General features: G+C 44.2%; 1 protein-coding gene across 3 annotated transcripts in view; it reads left to right on the top strand.

Moving 5' to 3' along the window:
- Positions 1 to 20,460, top strand: part of LOC142463888 (ATP-dependent translocase ABCB1-like) — a 279,892-nt gene that overhangs the window by 199,489 nt on the left and 59,943 nt on the right. For all 3 annotated transcript variants that reach the window (XM_075566711.1, XM_075566713.1, XM_075566712.1), the window contains 2 exons: positions 19,790 to 19,993; positions 20,161 to 20,331. In XM_075566711.1, the coding sequence (XP_075422826.1) occupies positions 19,790 to 19,993; positions 20,161 to 20,331 (375 nt within the window). The remainder of the gene's footprint in view (positions 1 to 19,789; positions 19,994 to 20,160; positions 20,332 to 20,460) is intronic.

The following is a 20,460-nucleotide window of genomic DNA, read 5'->3' as shown; positions in this document are numbered from 1 at the left end:
AATGCATGCTTGCTAATGCAAGAAGCCTGACAGATAAAATGGGGGAGCTTGAATTAATAGCTGCATGGGAGCAGTATAATATCATAGGCATTACTGAAACATGGTGGGATGAAACTCATGACTGGACAGTTAATTTAGAGGGTTATTCTCTTTTTCGGAAGGATCGAACAAATAGAAGGGGAGGTGGAGTATGTTTATATGTTAATCCGGATCTAAAACCTATTATAAGGGATGATGTATATGAAGGGAATGATGAAAATGTAGAGACTTTGTGGATAGAAATTAGCAGTGGAGGTAAAAGTATAAAGAAAATGTTTGTGGGAATATGCTATAAACCACCAAATATCTGTGAGGTTGAGGAAGCTAAAATACTTTTGCAAATGGAAAAGGCATCAAAACTGGGTCATGTTTGCATAATGGGGGATTTTAATTATCCAGACATAGACTGGGGCAATGAGATTAGCGTTACAACAAAAGGAAACAGGTTTTTGGGGGTGCTTAAAGACAATTATATGACCCAAATTATTCACGAACCAACCAGGAGAGGGGCAGTTCTGGATTTGGTCATATCAAACAATGTAGAAGTAATAACAAATATTCAAATCCTGGAACATTTGGGTAACAGTGATCATAACATGGTCTCATTTGAAATAAATGATCAAAAAACAGATTACTTGGGTTCAACAAAGACTTTAAACTTTAGAAAGGCAGATTTTAATAAACTGAGGTCTAATCTAGTAGTAATACAATGGGATGATGTTTTTGCAGGGAGAAATGTAGAAGATAAATGGGCAGTCTAAAACATTGTTAGAAAAGCACACTTATCAGTGTATACCCTTGAGTAATAAGTATAAAAGAAATAAGTCAAAACCAATGTGGCTAAATAAACAGGTATGGGAGGAAATGGACAAGAAGAGGAAGGCGTTTAGATTCTTTAAGTTAGAAGGGACAGAGACATTGTATCAGAAATATAAGGAATGTAACTAAAATTGCAAACGGGCAATCAAATTAGCAAAAATGGATAATGAAAAAAGGATTGCAATAGAAAGTAAGGTCAACCCAAAAAAGTTCTCTAAGTACCTTAATAACAAAAAAATGAGAAAAGAAAATGTAGGACCCTTTCAGTGTGAGATGGGTAGGCAGATTATTGGAGATAAGGAAAAAGCAGAGATATTAAACAGATTCTTTGCCTCTGTGTTTACCAGGGAAGAATCAAGTTCAATAGTAGTGCCGCAGGAGGAAGCCACAACCTCCATATTAATGAACAATTGGTTAACTGAGGAAGAAGTTCATAAGCGACGTGAAAAAATTTAAGTAAAAAAGGCACCTGGCCCCGATGGCATACATCCAAGAGTTTTCAAGGAGTTAAGCTCAGTAATAGCAAAACCATTATATTTAATATTCAAGGACTCCATTTCCACAGGCTCAGTACCACAAGATTGGCGTAAAGCAGATGTGGTGCCTATATTTAAAAAGGGAGTTAGATCACAACCGGGAAATTACAGACCTGTAAGCCTGACTTAAATAGTAGGGGAACTACTTGAAGGTTTAATACGGGATAATATTCAGGAATACCTAATGGAAAATAAAATTATTAGTAATAGTCAGCATGGATTTATGAAGGATAGATCTTGCCAAACTAACCTTATTTGTTTCTTTGAGGAGGTAAGTAGGAATCTAGACCAGGGTAATGCTGTTGATGTGGTCTACTTAGATTTTGCAAAGGCTTTTGATACGGTTTCACACAAGAGGTTGGTGTACAAAATAAAGAAAGTTGGACTCAGTAATAATATATGCACCTGGATTGAAAACTGGTTAAAGGACAGACAACAGATGGTTGTCATAAATAGAACTTTTTCAGGTTGGGCTAAAGTCGTGAGTGGAGTACCTCAGGGATCGGTACTGGGATCCCTGCTTTTTAACTTGTTTATTAATGACCTTGAGGTTGGGATCGAGAGCAAAGTCTCCATCTTTGCTGATGATACTAAATTGTGTAAGGTAATAGAATCAGAGCAGGGTGTAATTTCTCTTCAGAAGGACTTGGAGAGACTGGAAACGTGGGCAGGTAAATGGCAGATGAGGTTTAATATAGATAAATGTAAGGTTATGCATTTGGGATGCAAGAATAAAAAGGCGACTTACAAATTAAATGGAGATATATTGGGGGAATCCTTGATGGAGAAGGATTTAGGAGTGCTTGTAGACAGCAGGCTTGGCAATAGTGCCCAATTTCATGCAGTAGCTGCAAAGGCAAACAAGATCTTATCTTGCATCAAACGGGCAATGGATGGAAGGGAAGTAAACATAATTATGCCCCTTTACAAAGCATTAGTAAGACCACACCTTGAATATGGAGTACAATTTGGGGCACCAATCCTAAGAAAAGACATTATGGAACTAGAGAGAGTGCAGAGAAGAGCCACCAAATTAATAAAGGGGATGGACATTCTAACTTATGAGGAGAGGCTAGCTAAATTAGATTTATTTACATTAGAAAAGAGGCGTCTAAGAGGGGATATGATAACTATATACAAATATATTCAGGGACAATGCAAGGAGCTTTCAAAAGAACTATTCATCCCACGGGCAGTACAAAGGACTCGGGGCCATCCCTTAAGGTTGGAGGAAAGGAAATTTCACCAGCAACAAAAGAAAGGGTTCTTTACAGTAAGGGCAGTTACAATGTGGAATTAATTACCCATGGAGACTGTGATGGCAGATACAATAGATTTGTTCAAAAAAAGGTTGGACATCTTTTTAGATGGGAAAGGTATACAGGGATATACCAAATAAGTATACATGGGAAGGATGTTGATCCAGGGATTAATCCGATTGCCAATTCTTGGAGTCAGGAAGGAATTATTTTTTCCCCTTAATGGGGTTTTTTGTTTGCCTTCCTCTGGATCAATATGTATGTATAGATACAGTATAGGATAAAGTATCTGTTGTCTAAATTTAGCATAGATTGAACTTGATGGACCTATGTCTTTTTTCAACCTCATCTACTATGTAACTATGTAACTATGTACAGGAGAGTCAGAGAAAGGGGAACCTGCTTTTAAATCTAAGGCCTTATAACTAGCAAAGGTTACAGTAGGTATTGCAGGGGAGTCAGAAAAAGAGGCACTTTACTTTGAAACAGGATACTTAGATTCAGTAATAGAGACATCAAACATTGAATCAGGAGTCTTAGGACCGACCATCAAGGATTACAGCACTTATTGCAGAGGAAACAGTGAGAGGTGTACTTGAAACAGGAGTGGTGGAGAATTCATCTTTTGGCTCCTGGAATGCAAGGTTAGCTTGCTGCAGCAGAGGGGTAGGTGCCGACGAAGAATCAGCCGGGAGTGCAAGAAGAGGATGGTTGTCAAGGATTTGCAAGCTGGAGGTGATGATAGCGATTACAGTGTCCCACGTATTCATGAGGGCAGAGTGCCTATCCAGGATTTGGCCCCGGGGAGACAGCACCCTCCCTCCCAACCTCAGCGGGGTCCATATGTGGCCCGAGCATTATGTGACGGTGCTCATCTCCAAACAGGAAACGGACCCGCAGAACTGAGGTAAGGATGCAAATAAACCGACCAGGGTCCCGGGACAGAGTCCTGTAAGAGTATCCATAGTCGGTATGGAAGCAGGGGTCAAGGCTGGCGGCAGTGGTGCAGAATCCAGGAGACAGGCAAAGGTCAGTGCAGACGGAAGGCAGCGAGGTCAGGGTCACGGTCCGGGGCCAGCATCAGGGAAATCCAATGTACAGGGAAGCCACAGGGATAGGCATGCCACAGCAATATGCAAGCCACACGGAAGGCTCAGGAACTAGATCCCAGGGTGGCCAGGAACACAGCTAAACACATACAATGCTCGGGCAGGGACTGGAGTCTCTGGCTGCTATTTAAGCCCTGGAACAGGTGCAGACAATAAAGAAGGCTACCAGTTATCAAAATGTCTGCAGCAGCCAGGTACAGTAAGGGCAGGTTCCAGCCAAAGCCTGGACTGGAACCCTTGCATGGAGACCCCCGGCATGAATCCCATGCAATAAAAATGCATTTACACGCAACTTCATTACCTTTGTGGCTAACCGCTAAGGCAATGAAGGGATTAACCCCTCCTGCTACCCACCAAGGGCCAAATACCCCCTTCACCCACCCGCTACCCACAATAAACTAATACCTGCCTCCTCTACCCTCACATGATTGATTCCAGGGGCTGTGGGTGTCCAGGGGTTCTCAGGTTGTCCCCACGGGTGTCTGTGAACCATTGGGTTGTCCCCATGGGTGTTCAGAGGTCCTCAGGTGGTCCCCATGGGTGTCTTGGGGTCCACAGATGGTCCCCATGGGTCTCCGCTGGCCTGCGATACCAATCCTGTGGTAATTTAAAAAATATATATATTTGAATGCACCCCCCCTCCCGACCCCAACACATACAGTACAGTAATGGGCAAAATAACTATTATCCAGATATGGATTATAGCTAATTTGCCTATTATTAAATAAAATATTAGCCAGCCAGCATAAATAAAGTAAATAAACCTTTCTACTTACCCCTGACATCATGAAGGACATTCTCATCAGCACACTCCAGGTCCATGTCCTCCATTGCCAGAGAGAATACAAGAAAAACAAAATCTAATGGCCCCTAACGCCTTAATCACCGTAGCAGTTAATAACCACTATAGTAATTAAAGGGTTAACCCACCCTCCCCTGCTACCCACCTGGGAGAAAAGAGAATAAAGTGCGCAGCTAATAAATAACGTGATAAATAGTGATAAAATGGTAAATAAATACGTGACCTTGAACAGAGCGTCTGCAGCTGCGATGGAGGGGGGGGCTCAGAAATCCCCTAGAGCTAACAGATAAATACAAAAAAGACACAGCGCACAACGCTCATAGTGCATTAAAAATTATATTAACATAGACAATTAAATGGGTGGAACACGGAGGGGAGTGAGAGTATCCAGCTGGTGTTCAGCTCCGCTCTGCTAAAGCACTGCATGGGCCAGCAGCTCCCGTTCTACTCGTGCTCTGGGGAGTAAGGACCAATAGAGGTTTTGCATCTACCCTACTAGGATCCTGCACCAGAGACATCAGCGTTTCTACCCTTGTGAGGACACCTATTCCGGTCTCCTGAGGCGTTGGGTAACATATCCCGAAACTGCTTGTTGTTACTGCATTGATGTACGCACATTACGCACCCATTTAATTGTCTATGTTAATATAATTTTTAATGCTGAAGAAAAAAATGTGAACTAGCGCTAAAGTGTAATACACAGTGTGATATTAAAAAACTTATAATAAAGGATGGCTGCCCGGTGATACTGCCAGTACTAACAGAATAAACCAAAATAAAGAAAAACCTGGCGCCAAATAGTCAGTGGAATGTCCTGTACTCCTCAAGGGATCCGCACACTTGCTCGACAGACCATGCAAAGAAAAGAACACAAACAAACAAAAATCATAGCGCAACACTGTAGGGTAAGCAGTACTGCACTAATACACACAAACAGTTAAGAATCCTAGCGACTATTAAAATAATGTGCAGAAAAAATAGTGACATCTACGAAACGCGTAGGGCTAGTGGCACAGCCACTATTTGACTGACTTTGGACGTTTAAGGACATTTGGCCTTGGAGCCCAACTTTCCCTTCAGCCTGCCAGCTGTTCCTTTAAGGCAACGGGCACTATCGCGCGCGGGCGCGCAGAGACTTCCTGTTGCTCCGTAGGAGGAAGTGAGGCGTGTGTCTACACGCGGTGCAGAGCTGTGGACCCCGCACACCAGCCCCCACGGCCGGAGCTGTTCCGGTTACCATCGTAAGGACTGACTGGTGTCTGAGCCGCAGTGGAGCAGAGGCATCACCCGCCAGGGAGATCATCTCTACCTAGGACTTGTTCCTACCATGCGAGTTTAAACCTTGCTGTATGTAAGTAGGGCTCCAATTTTTGTGCTCCGGATGACCTGCGGTTCCTTGTATTTGCCATTGTCGGTCTTGGCATAGTTCTTTTTAATAAATAATTATTTTAATAGTCGCTAGGATTCTTAACTGTTTGTGTGTATTAGTGCAGTACTGCTTACCCTACAGTGTTGCGCTATGATTTTTGTTTGTTTGTGTTCTTTTCTTTGCATGGTCTGTCGAGCAAGTGTGCGGATCCCTTGAGGAGTACAGGACATTCCACTGACTATTTGGCGCCAGGTTTTTCTTTATTATAATTTTTAATGCACTATGAGCGTTGTGCGCTGTGTCTTTTTTGTATTTTTTTGTACCCACCTGGGAGGCCTAACCACCAAACCCAGGACCACTATACCCAACGTGTACCCATTGATTGGCAAAATGGTACATCATAGCCATATAATATGGGCATGATAAGCCACTATAGCAGACAATGGTCACCCTAATAAAAAAGCATGAAGGCCAAAAATACAGAATAATAAAACATATACACAAGCACCTAAACACCTCAACAATACAAGAACTAAAACACCAAATAGTAAGCCACATCAATAACATTTATCTATCTCCAAAATAGCACAATAATACAAATTCTGTTATTCCAAAACATAAGAATACAATTCAATGAATACCTAGCCAAGCAAACTATTCAAGAAATAAAACCACTAGCCAAACAAGCAATTTCAATACATAAAAGCAGTAGCCAACAAATCAATTAATTAATAAAACCACTAGCCAACCCATCAATTAAAATCAGTAGCTAACAAAATAAATAATTATTTAAAAATGCCAAACACTCGTAAAATAAAATAAAAACAAGCCATCCAAATTACAAACAATTTTAAAAAAGCATTTGCCAAAAAATGCATTGGCTGTCACTAAATGGGCACAGCTTAATACATTATCAGTCAATGTTCAATGAAAAACATCAAAAGAAAAAAATACAATAAAAAAAACACTAAAACTAAAATTACATACATTCAATATTTTTCTTTCCTTTAGAAGCGTTGATCCTCCGAATCCTGGCGTTTCTGCAAGCTCTCATACCGCGACATCATCAAAGTCAATCCAGCGCCATCCACCTTGAAGATCCGGAACAGGTAACAAAATTCTTCTTTCTTTTATCTTCTATCAACTTCTATTTTCTGTCATTATTTCTTTCTTTTCTTTAATATTCTATCTTCTGTCTTCATCTGTCAATCCAACCCCATGGTAAGTCCCAACGGATGTTGTCTCGTCATCTTCTTCCTGTTAAATGAGGAGTCCAGGCCTCATATAGGGCCTGTGACTTCATATTTTAGGGTCAGATAGTACAGCTCCAATCTGATTGGATGCTGTATCATGTGCCAGTCTCTTTTTTTTAAAGGATGTGTCATCATCTCCAAGGGAATTACGTCACATGCTTAAAACCAGATGGTTATAACACAGGGTATTACCGCCAGTGGTATTGAAGACAATCCCATTGGTTGCTGTACCATGTCATTAGTTAAAAGGATTTCACATCCTTTTGAACTAATGTAATCTATCACATGGTACAGCAACCAATGGGATTGTATTCAATCCCATTGGCTGTAACATCATGTGATTGGCTGTAACATCATGTGATATAGCCATGTGGTTTTAAGGATGTGACGTACCTCCCTTGGAGATGACGTCATATCCATTAAAAAAAAAAGAGGCGGGCACATGATAATGCATTCTATCAGATTGGAGCTGTACCATCTGACCTGAACATGTGATGTCACAGGCCCTATGTAAAGCCTAGACGCCTCATTTAACAGGAAGATGACAAGACAACATCCGTTGGGACTTACCATGGGGTTGGATTGACAGATGAAGACAGAAGATAGAAGATTAAAGAAAAGAAAGAAAAAATGACAGAAGAAGATTGAAGAAGGTGATATAAGATAAAAGAAAGAAGAATTGTGTTACCTGTTCCAAATCTTCAAGGTGAATGGCGTTTGATTGACTTTGATGATGTCGCAATACGAGAGCTTGCAGAAACACCAGGATTCGAAGGGTCAATGATTCTAAAAGTAAGAAAAATATTGAATGTACTGTAAGTGATTTTATTTTTAGAGGTTTTTTTATTGTATTTTTTTCTTTTTATGTTTTTCATTGCCATTGACTAATAATGTATTAATCTGTTCCCATTTTGGGTACAGATAAATACAGAGACAGGAAATGCATCTGTTCGCTGATGCTTTTTTCTATTGATTGTTGTTTTTTTCTATTTCAGTTTATTGTTTGGCTTAAATTGTTTATAATTTGGATGGCTTTTTTTATTTCATTTTCTGATTGTTTAGCGTTTTTAATTAATTATTTCTTCTGTTGGGTACTGGTTTTAATTGATGTGTTGGGTAGTGGTTTTATTAATTAATTGATTTGTTGGCTAGTGCTTTTATGTATTGATTGCTTGTTTGGCTAGTGGTTTTATTTCTTGAACAGTTTGCTTGGCTAGGTGTTTATTGAATTGTATTCTTATGTTTTGGAATAACAGATGTTTTATTATTGTGCTGTTTTGGAGATAGATAAATGTTATTGATATGGCTTACTATTAGGCATTTTAGTTCTTTTCTTGTTTGGGTGTTTAGGTGCTTGTATAAATATTTTATTATTGTTTATTTTTGGCCTTCATGCTTTTTGATTAAGTTGCCCATTGTTTGCTTTAGTGCAGGCCTGCACAACTCGTAAAGTGTGAAGGGCCGAACTGCTCCAAGGAAAAAAAATTGGGCGGCACGGGTAAAATCATCATCATCACCATCATCATCATCATCTCTCTTCCAGCACATCATCATCATCATCATCATCATCATATCTCCCCCAGCACCCCTCATCATCATCATCCTCATATCTCCCCCAGCACCCTTCATCATCATCCTCATATCTCCCCCAGAACCCCTCACTATCAACCTTTGCGATACTCCCCATCTATCTCTCATACCCCCATCTCTCCCCCTCACCCATACACATAATACTCCCCAACCACATCCAACACACAATACCCCCCTGTAAAGCACACACATCACACCCCCTTGCACCTCACATCACTCTCCCCCTTGCACCTCACATCACTATCCCCCCTGCACCTCACATCACTCTCCCCCCTTGCACCTCACATCACTCTCCCCCCTTGCACCTCACATCACTCTCCCCCTTGCACATCACATCACTCTTCCCCCTTGCACCTCAAATCACCCCCCTTGCACCTCAAATCACCCCCCTTGCACCTCAAATCACCCCCCATGCACCTCAAATCACCCCTCTTGCACCTCCAATGACCCCCACTGCACCATAACGGGGCCTGCATCTCAGAAAGCAGGGGGTCCCCGGACCTTAAATCAATGCGGTTCTGCTCCGGAGACCCCCTGTGTTATGGCAGTGCTGCCCGCAGACCAGACCCGTCCCTACCACTGAGGTGGGACGTAAGTATACACGCACCCGCAGCAGAAGGAGCGTGTCTGGAGTGTGGTATTTGCGTTGCCAGGCCAGGAAACTATTGCTATAGTACTTGCCTGTTCCGGAGGATAGAAGAGCCGTAGTGGTTGCCGTTGCCGAGGTCAGGGAGTAGAGAAATCCGGGAGGTCAAGGTACAAGCCGAGTTCGAGGGACGAGAGAAGCAGCGTAGTCAAGAGGAAGCCGGGGTCAGAACCTGAGAAGCACTGTAACGAAGAGACAATCAAAGTACACAACCACTAGCAAAGACTATGCAGAGCGATGTGCAGCAGGGAGAATAGGGATTATAAAGGTGGGCTGACCAATGGAAGGTGGAGGCAGGGCTGGAGGAGTGTGTGGAGCAGCACAGGATAGGTTGTGCTGATGAGGGTATGTTGAGAACAGCTGAGAGACAGGGGAGTGTGCTCGTGAGCCATGTGATTGCCGGGGTGAATAAATTATGAGTGCCTGACGCGCGCTCTGTAAGGCTGATGAGAGCGCGTGCAGGTCTAATGACAGCCGCATGTTTACCCGCTGCATGCGGAGTAGCGGCTGCCCGGCGAGGGTACTGACGGAGGGGGAATGGAGCGGAGACAACGGGGGCCGCGGGTGGTAAGGGAGGATCACGTTGCGACCGCCATGACCCCTGATTCCTTACAGTAAACCCCCCCCCCCTTCAGGATCGGCCTCCGGACGATCCTCCCATGGTTTCGACAGAAACCTCTTGTGAAAGCGTCTAAGAAGAGCAGGTGCATGGATGTCCTCCCGAGAGAGCCATGAACGTTCTTCGGACCCAAAGCCCCTCCAGTGGACTAAGAACTGGACCTTGCCTCTTGAGAGACGGGAGTCTAGTATAGATTGGACCTCGTATTCCTCGTTGCCTTGTACGATCACCGGGTCCGGTCCGGGAAGAAAGGGCTGGAAATGAAGGGTTTAAGGAGGGATGTATGGAATACATTGGGTATCTTCATGGCCTGAGGTAGCTGATGGCGGAAGGCCACCGGATTCACTTGTTCCATAATGGAGAATGGGCCCAGAAACTTTGGTGCCAATTTTGGGGATGGGGTTTTAAGATGAATATTCTTGGCGGAGAGCCAGACCTTATCCCCTGGCTTGTATCTGGGAGCAGCTTGGTGGTGACGGTCAGCCTGGAGCTTAGATCTCTGAGAAGATCTTTGGAGAGCCGACTGTATCTTGGTCCAGGAGTGCTGTAGCACCAAGATGCGCTCGTCGGCAGCCGGTACTTCGGAGGGAATATTGGATATAGGGAGATGAGCTGGGTGGTTGCCATAGTTTATGAAGAACGGAGTCTCCTGTGTAGACTTTTTTCTTGAGGAGTTTAAAGCATTTTCTGCCCAATGTAGTAATTCCGACCAGTTATCCTGGGAATCGGATGCGAAACATCGGAGATATTTTTCGAGAGATTGATTGACCCTCTTGGTCTGCCCATTAGATTGCAGGTGGTAACCTGACGAAAAGGACGAGGAAATGCCAAGTCTCTTGGTGAACGCTCTCCAGAACTTGGAGACGAACTGTGAACCTCTGTCCAATACTATGGATGTGGGAATCCCATGGATCCGAAAGATCTCCCTAGAAAAAATGTCGACCAGAGCGGGTGAGGTGGGTAATCCTTTGAGCGGAATAAAATGTACCTGCTTCGAGAAGCAGTCCACCACCACCAGGATGGTATTCATGCCGTTGGATCTTGGCAACTCTACAATAAAGTCCATAGATATATGGGAACAGGGGCGCTCTGGAATAAGTAAGGGCATTAAGAGGCCAGCGGGTCTCTGTCGGGGTACCTTGTTTTGTGCACATACCGGGCAAGCGTGGGTATATTCCTGGATGGTGTTAGCCATATTAGGCCTCCAGAAGGTGCGTTGAATGAGGTCCAGCATCTTTTTGAACCCAGGGTGTCCCGCAGAACGAGAAGCGTGCTCCCATTCCAGGATCCCCGGTATGAACTTGGGATCCGCATATAGTTTGCCATCCGGTAACTTTAGACCTCTAGGAGAATGCTCTTGAGCTTTGATGATCTTGTCAAGACTTTTGAAAGAAGCGGCAGTGAGGATCAATTTCTTAGGTAGAATGGTCTCAGGGTTTTTTTTCAGGTTTCTCATCTGAGGAGAACTGTCTAGAGAGTGCATCAGCCTTAATGTTCTTGGTTCCAGGGATATAGGACAAGGTAAAATTGAACCTGGAGAAAAACAATGACCAACGAGCTTGGCGAAACCACAGGTGACGGGCACTCTCAATATAAAGAAGGTTCTTGTGATCCGTGAGGATCGTGATAGGTTCTTTAGACCCCTCTAGAAGTGCCTCCACTCCTGAAGAGCCAACTTGACGGCCAATAACTCTCTATTGCACACATCATAATTTCTCTTGTCAGGAGAGAATTTCTTCGAGAAAAAACCGAGGGGTGGAGTTTGTCCTGGGGAGAAAGTCTTTGAGATAATACCGCACCAGCCCCGCAATGCGAAGCGTCCACCTCCAAGGTAAAAGATAGGCTGGTGTCTGGATGCCGAAGGATGGGGGCGGAGACGAACCTGCGTTTCAGCGTCTCGAAGGCCGTAACTGCCTCAGGTGATCGGGCTGAGGGGTCTGCTCTTTTCTTGGTGAGCGCAGTGATCGGAGCAATGACGGTAGAGAAGTTTTGAATGAACTTTCGGTAATAGTTAGAAAAACCAAGAAACCGCTGGATAGAATTGAGGGAGTTGGGTTGCGGCAAATCCAGAATGGCCTTAAGTTTCTCTGGGTCCATGGACAGTCCCTTGTCCGAAATAATATATCCAAGGAACGAGGTGGAGAATTGGTGGATAAGGCATTTTTCCATCTTGGCAAAAAGACGATTAGCACGAAGGCGAGCGAGAACAAATTTGGTATTAATGATGTGCTCTTGTAGATCTTTCGAGAAAATGAGAATGTCATCCAGGTAAACAATTACAAAAGAATTGAGAACATCAAGGAAAACCTCATTGATGAAGTCTTGAAAGACGGCTGGGGCGTTACACAACCCGAATGGCATAACCAGGTACTCGTAATGACCGTTTCGAGGATTAAAGGCGGTTTTCCACTCGTTGCCTTCCCGAATTCATATGAGGTTATATGCCCCACGAAGATCCAACTTAGTAAATAGCTTGGCGCCCTGAAGCCTGTCGAAAAGCTCCAAAATGAGTGGGAGAAGATAGCGATTCTTCACTGTGATGCGATTCAGGCCCTGATAGTCAATACACGGTCTGAGTATACCGTTTTTCTTTTTGATGAAAAAGAACCCGGCCCCAGCGGGAGACGTGGAATGATGTATAAAACCCTTCTTCAAATTTTCGCATATATACTCCTCCATGGCCTCAGTCTCAGGGAGGGAAAGGGGGTATGATTTGGATTTGGGAAGTATAGCCCCAGGAACCAGGTCGATCGGGCAGTCGTAAGGTCTGTGGGGGGCAGTACTTCAGACTGAGTCTTACTGAAGACGTCCAAGAAGTCCGCGTACAGATTGGGAAGATTGCCCTTGGGAACGGTGGAAGTAGAAGCGCTTGTCAGCAGTTGGGGAGAAGGTGTAAAAGATGGGGCAGTTTCCTCTGACCTCGGTTTCCAGTGTATAGGAGGGTGGGATACCCAATCAATGCGAGGATTATGTTTCTGCAACCAGGGCAAACCTAAGGTGACGGGTGTTCCAGGGGCATGAATAACATCCAAGGTCAGAGATTCCTTGTGAGAGTGGGATGAGAGGGTGAGTGGACTGGTCTCCAGAGAGATGTAAGCAGGGGTTAAGGGATGATTGTCAATCCCTACCAAGGCAATGGGGGACTTCTTTCTGATGAGTGGGATGTGGTTCCGTTTCCTCCCGCCCCAGAATCAATGAAGGCAGCCGTGGAGGTGCGGAAGGTGGGACCAGAGAGGGTGACGGGAATAGTCAGCCTCTTCGGAAACTCTCTTTTGGGAGGGGGACAAGAAGAGTTAGTACCCAGGGAGAGCCCCTTCTTACGCACAGTGTGTGGTCGTCTTCCCGGACACAGAGGGCAGTTGTGGATCAGATGCTCAGGGGATCCACAGTAGTAGCATAATCCTTGGGACCTGCGGAGTTGTTGTACTGGGGTATGGTCTGCTGGGCTCCGAGTTGCATAGGTTCCGAGGACTCCAGAGCGGGTAACAGGGAGGCAGCAGCTTTCAAAGACGAAGAGAACCTGGGAAAGGGGGCATGAAAAGGCACAACTTGGGGACGCTGGCGTTCGGAGCGTCGTACCTGGAGGCGTTGGTCCACACGATTTGCATTGGGAAATTAATTCCTCCAGCACTCCTGGCCTGGGATGAGCGGCGAGCTCATCCTTCACGGGGTCCGCTAAGCCTTGCCAGAAGACTGCGACTAGGGCATCCTGACCCCAACAAGTCTCAGCTGCAAGGGTCCTGAATTCCAGAGCGTACTGGGCCACATGTCGCCGTCCCTGTGATAGCTGGAGCAGAGAGGAGGCGGCTGTCTCCTGGCGTGCGGGGGTGTCGAACACCTGTTGAAACTCCCATCTAAATGAGGTATAGTCCTGGGTTATCTCGTGGCGCAGCTCCCAAATCGGAGAGGCCCATGCCAGGGCATCACCTGTAAGTAGACTATATACATACGCCACCTTCTTGCGACCCATAGAATACTGCAGAGGAGCCATCTCAAATTGTACCTCACACTGGTTGAGAAATCTACGGCAGACGCGTGGGTCCCCGGAGTAGGACCTGGGTGCCGGAATCTCGGGAACAGGTGCTGAGCACCCACAAATTCGACCGGCGCGGAAGGCGCGACCTCTAAAGATGCCTGTAATGAAAGAGTGTGCACCTGTTGTGTGAGAGCAACCGTCGGGTTAGCCATGGCCTGGTTTTGCTGAAGCAGGGTCATAAGTACGTGGCCTGGTTCAGTCTGGTCTGCGTCTTGTGGGCTCTGCTTAATGTTACGGCAGTGCTGCCCGCAGACCACACCCGTCCCTACCACTGAGGTGGGACATAATTATACACGCACTCGCAGCAGAAGGAGCGTGTCCGGAGTGTGGTATTTGCGTTGCCAAGCCAGGAGACTATTGCTATAGTACTTGCCAGTTCCGGAGGATAGAAGAGCCGTAGTGGTTGCCGTTGCCGAGGTCAGGGAGTAGAGAAATCCGGGAGGTCAAGGTACAAGCCGAGTTCGAGGGACGAGAGAAGCAGCGTAGTCAAGAGGAAGCCGGGGTCAGAACCTGAGAAGCACTGTAACGAAGAGACAATCAAAGTACACAACCACTAGCAAAGACTATGCAGAGCGATGTGCAGCAGGGAGAATAGGGATTATAAAGGTGGGCTGACCAATGGAAGGTGGAGGCAGGGCTGGAGGAGTGTGTGGAGCAGCACAGGATAGGTTGTGCTGATGAGGGTATGTTGAGAACAGCTGAGAGACAGGGGAGTGTGCTCGTGAGCCATGTGATTGCCGGAGGCGTGGTCTAAGCCCCAGAGGGGTGAATAAATTATGAGTGACTGACGTGCGCTCTGTAAGGCTGGTGAGCGCGCGTGCAGGTCTATTGGCAGCCGCATGTTTACCCGCTGCGTGCGGAACAGTGGCTGCCCGGCGGGGGTACCGACAGAGGGGGAGTGGAGCGGAAACAACAGGGGCTGTGGGTGGTAAGGGACCCTCCCACGCTGCGACTGCCGTGACCCCTGATTCCTTACACCCTGCTCATCTACACTAGTAATAAAATTTATATTAAAAAAACAGTAATTTCGGGCGAGATTTAAGCAGGGAGAGGCTCTCTTTGAGAAGCTGTCTCTGCAGCTAAAAGAAATTGCCAGGTAAGGCCTTTTGAGAGAGGTGATCATCACGGCGCCGGCTACTCGCCCATTTTGGGAATTTTGCTATCATAGGTAATCGAGGCTTTCTGAATACCGTAATAGCAATGCTATAAGGATTCTGCTCGATCCGTGCCAGATTTTGCTGCCAGTTCAGGTTTTCCATACCTCCTGCCCTTTCTGCTCAAACTGGCCATTTTGTGTACTGGCAGCCTGCTATATAAGGCTCTTTACAGTTCCTGGTGGGATTCGCCGAGCAAAATTCATACGTTTGTAGCTCTTGTTGGTCTTTGCAGTCATGCTTTACCCTTTTGCCTATTTTGATTCCTGTGTTGCTGACCTCGGATCGTGACCCCGACCTCACTGCTTTCTGCCTGCTCTGACCTCTGCCTCTCTCCTAGACTTTGCAACTCTGCCGTCAGCCCTGACCCCTGCCTGCTTACCGTCCACAGATACTCTTACAGGACTCTATCCCTGGGCTCTGGTCGGTTAATTTATGTATCTACCTCAGTCCTGCGTGCCCGCTTCCTGATTTGAGATGACAACCTTCACAACGCTCAAACAACGGGCGATCTAATTGGCCTCGCGATTTTTTTTTATGAAGGCTTATAGCATAGGCCCCAAAAACTCCACCTCTTTTCCATTTCCTCCCCTACTTGTTTATTTAGCCACATTGGTTTATACTGTACTTGTTTCTTTTATATTTATGACCCCAGGGTATACACTGATAGGTTTGCTTTTCTAACAATATTTTAAAGACTGCCCATTTATCTTCAACATTTTTCCATGCAAAAACGTCATCCCAATGTATTCCTTGTAGATAATTCCTCAATTAATTTAAATCATCTTATCTAAAATGTAAACTCTTTGTTGAACCCATATAATATAGTTTTTGATAATTTATTTCAAATAAGACCATGTTATGATCACTATTTCCCAAATGTTCCCGGGCTTGAATATTTGTTAGTACTTCTAGGGACCAATCAGGAGCGGGGCATGCCTCTTCCTATTCCCCTTACTTCCTCTCCTAACTGTTACCCAACTACGAACCTCATCCTGGTTCTCACTCACAGCTGCACCCTCTGCACCACTAGTCCCAGCCAGGGCCTGCTCAGTGATCACTATACTCTTTTTAAGATTGTCAATGTCCCTCAATGTGACAAATTGACTCTTCAGATCAGCAATTTGAGACTCCACAGTGACGACCTGCTTGCACATACACCACATAAACAGCAGTATGCTCCCTGGAACAGCTGCTCCAAGGGCACATACATGTGTCAGGATGTACATTGAGTGGCATTCTCAATCCTGTTCATAGTTGCACTATGAAATATCAAGTGCTACTAATTTACTGTTCTTCAGTACATTGTTTCCCACCTTTCTTGTTCTAACTCCACACTTAATACAAACTGCACTTGAATCAAACTGCAATTCAGTCACACAGCTCAGCACATGCAAGCTCAGAATTCAATGCAAGCCTCTGTTGTAAAGACAACCAATCAGGCGTGTTAGGTAAGCAATCAACTAAACCACACCCACTGTATTATAAAACCAGACCGAAGGAGAAAACAAAAATCTACATTCTTTTAATTCCCACACAATGAAAAATAAATGAACCCACTGTACACTTTCCAAGATTATCTACTCCTGCTAGTATACCCAGCAGAACACTTCCCTTGTTGTTCTAACTAAACATAAAACAAACTGCACTTGAATAAAACTGCAATGTAGTCACTCAGCTCAGAACACACAAGCACATTAAACTATTGTCATAAATAAAAGAGAACTGAAATATATACTTATTATGTGGATTGAATACTACTATAAAAATGTTGTTTGGGAAAATAATATTATTCTCCATTCATTGGAAATTCTCATAGCACTGTCTTGGTTTTTGTTCCTAATGTTTCTTTAATGTTCAGCAAAAATTACAAATACAAAATAAAAGTCCCGGCGCTACAAATGTCCCAGATACCGTGATCCAAATGGAAAGTCCTGGATGAAAAATTCTCAGATGGATGGTACAGGATATTTTCACAGAGTCCCAGGGAGTTGATAATTCCCTTTAACGATGTCCGCAGCGATTCTGGGGAAACATAAGAGGTACACACCAATTGCGCAGTATGCCACTACTCCTGACCCCACTCTGAACCAACGGACAAAGAAACCCTACTTACAAGATAATATCTTGTGCGTTCAAGGGAGAATCTGTAACTGTGTCTCTGCTCTGTCTCAGTGTTTCACGGATCCCACGTGACCGGCAGCAGTGATCTCTTATTCCATGCAGCGACCAGCACTCACAGGGGACGTAAGTCAGGCATGTCATGCAGGAACAGAGGATTGACACAATGGTGTAATACGTTTACACTTTATTAAAAAACTTTAAAACACAAATCACCCACACTTACAGTAAATGGGGGATGACGATATGACTCACGGATGCCGTCCGCCACTTGTCTGCAGCCTGATGCACACTAGGGAGCCTTCCTGAATGGCGTTCTCTGAAACTCCTAGCCGATGACGTCAGCGGCAGGGCGGTGCAGGTACGCTCTCACAGCCTCGGCACGACTATGGTGGCTGGACTGGCTCAAACACTTGGCTCCTCCTCCCTACGCGTTTCGTGACTCTGCGTCACTTCCTCAGGGGATGGGGGAGCCTAGTGGGAGCTGTGTTATATACCATTGCATATCAAGAGAGTCCACCCACAAATGGGAGGTCCTGGACTTGATTTCAATGTGAGCTGGAGTTGGGCAATTAGCAGCAATTGGGATCTAGGTGGCTGCTGGGATCAATTGCATTATGGTGAGCATGCTAATCATGCAAACCTTTACTACATCCAATTAAAATATATTACTTGCCTGATTACATGGTGGATACTATTGATTGAAACACAAACATATATATTGTTATATGCCTGTTCAACATACATCAGTATAGCACAACAGTATAAATTACATTGTGGATGTTATTGAAACACAAACATGTATATTATTACATCCTGTTTAACAATGCATATACTATTCTCACCTTAAGATGAAAATCAACTGGAAATAAAATAATTGATGGAACTTTATTTCCAGTTGATTTTCATCTTAAGGTGAGAATAGTATATGCATTGTTAAACAGGATGTAATAATATACATGTTTGTGTTTCAATAACATCCACAATGTAATTTATACTGTTGTGCTATACTGATGTATGTTGAACAGGCATATAACAATATATATGTTTGTGTTTCAATCAATAGTATCCACCATGTAATCATGCAAGTAATATTTTAATTGGATGTAGTAAAGGTTTGCATGATTAGCATGCTCACCATAATGCAATTGATCCCAGCAGCCACCTAGATCCCAATTGCTGCTAATTGCCCAACTCCAGCTCACATTGAAATCAAGTCCAGGACCTCCCATTTGTGGGTGGACTCTCTTGATATGCAATGGTATATAACACAGCTCCCACTAGGCTCCCCCATCCCCTGAGGAAGTGACGCAGAGTCACGAAACGCGTAGGGAGGAGGAGCCAAGTGTTTGAGCCAGTCCAGCCACCATAGTCGTGCTGATGCTGTGAGAGCGTACCTGCACCGCCCTGCCGCTGACGTCATCGGCTAGGAGTTTCAGAGAACGCCATTCAGGAAGGCTCCCTAGTGTGCATCAGGCTGCAGACAAGTGGCGGACGGCATCCGTGAGTCATATCGTCATCCCCCATTTACTGTAAGTGTGGGTGATTTGTGTTTTAAAGTTTTTTAATAAAGTGTAAACGTATTACACCATTGTGTCAATCCTCTGTTCCTGCATGACATGCCTGACTTACGTCCCCTGTGAGTGCTGGTCGCTGCATGGAATAAGAAATCACTGCTGCCGGTCACGTGGGATCCGTGAAACACTGAGACAGAGCAGAGACACAGTTACAGATCCTCTCCCTTGAACGTACAAGATAATATCTTGTAAGTAGGGTTTCTATGTCCGTTGGTTCAGAGTGGGGTCAGGAGTAGTGGCATACTGCGCAATTGGTGTGTACCTCTTATGTTTCCCCAGAATCACTGCGGACATCGTTAAAGGGAATTATCAACTCCCTGGGACTCTGTGAAAATATCCTGTGCCATCCATCTGAGAATTTTTCATCCAGGACTTTCCATTTGGATCACGGTATCTGGGACATTTGTAGCGCCGGGACTTTTATTTTGTATTTGTATTTATTTCACAGGTTGGGAAGATCTGTTTATTAGTTTCTCTGGCAGCTTGTACACCACTTAGAAGTGGTTTTCACTCACATTGAGTGATCACGTTCACAGCACCAATTCATTGCCATTTTTCACACTATTGTGAGTTAATTGCACATTGTAGATTAGCGCTTGTTAAGGGTATTATTGTTGTTTGTATTGTATTTGTTCAGCAAAAATTAATTGGAAATGTTGGAGCGTATTTTCTCAATAATGACTGCATTCTTTCAGACCCATAAAGCCATCTTCTGGCTAAATTCCTACTAAAAAAGGGATTTTTTTTGTTAGACCCATATATCTTCAAAATGATTCAAATAAGTATTTATTACCTTTGTTGCATTTCCCAAGTAATACATTTTAGAGAAATATAGCACCAACTTTTGCATTTTTTTCCAGATTCTTTTAGATGGACATGATGTGCGCACACTCAATGTGAAATGGCTAAGAGAAAACATAGGAATTGTAAGCCAGGAGCCTGTTTTATTCGGAACAACAATTGAAGAAAATATTCGATATGGCAGAGAGGATGTAACCAATGATGAAATTGAACAAGCAGCTAAAGAAGCCAATGCTTATGACTTTATATCTAAACTCCCTGATGTAAGAATTTTTGAAGGGATAACTGCTTTGATGTGCAGTTTTATGTTTATTGTAGTATTACCATAAAAGGATAATTGTATGTATTTGCAGTATTACTGCAGTAAGCATGTATTTTACTATTAACATTTAGTGGTTCAATGTACAGTATGTCAATTCATTTGTTTCAGAAATTTCACACAATGGTGGGTGAAAGAGGGGCCCAGCTAAGTGGAGGACAGAAACAGAGAATAGCCATAGCACGAGCCCTTGTACGTAATCCAAAGATTCTTTTACTTGATGAAGCAACATCAGCTTTGGATACACAAAGTGAAGCTATTGTTCAGGCTGCTATGGATAAGGTAAATGGTGCTTTTCTATACCACTTTATACGTCATCTTCAAACTATAAGATTTTACTAAGCTTTATTATGTACCGTTTTGAAAAACTGTGCATTGTTAAATATGTTCAGAATTTACCAATAGCATAAT

This window comes from Ascaphus truei, chromosome 12, assembly GCF_040206685.1.
Source record: "Ascaphus truei isolate aAscTru1 chromosome 12, aAscTru1.hap1, whole genome shotgun sequence".
Classification (NCBI taxonomy): Eukaryota; Metazoa; Chordata; class Amphibia; order Anura; family Ascaphidae; genus Ascaphus; species Ascaphus truei.
Note: the sequence above shows the minus strand (reverse complement) of the source record. Positions and strands in the feature narration are given on the sequence as shown.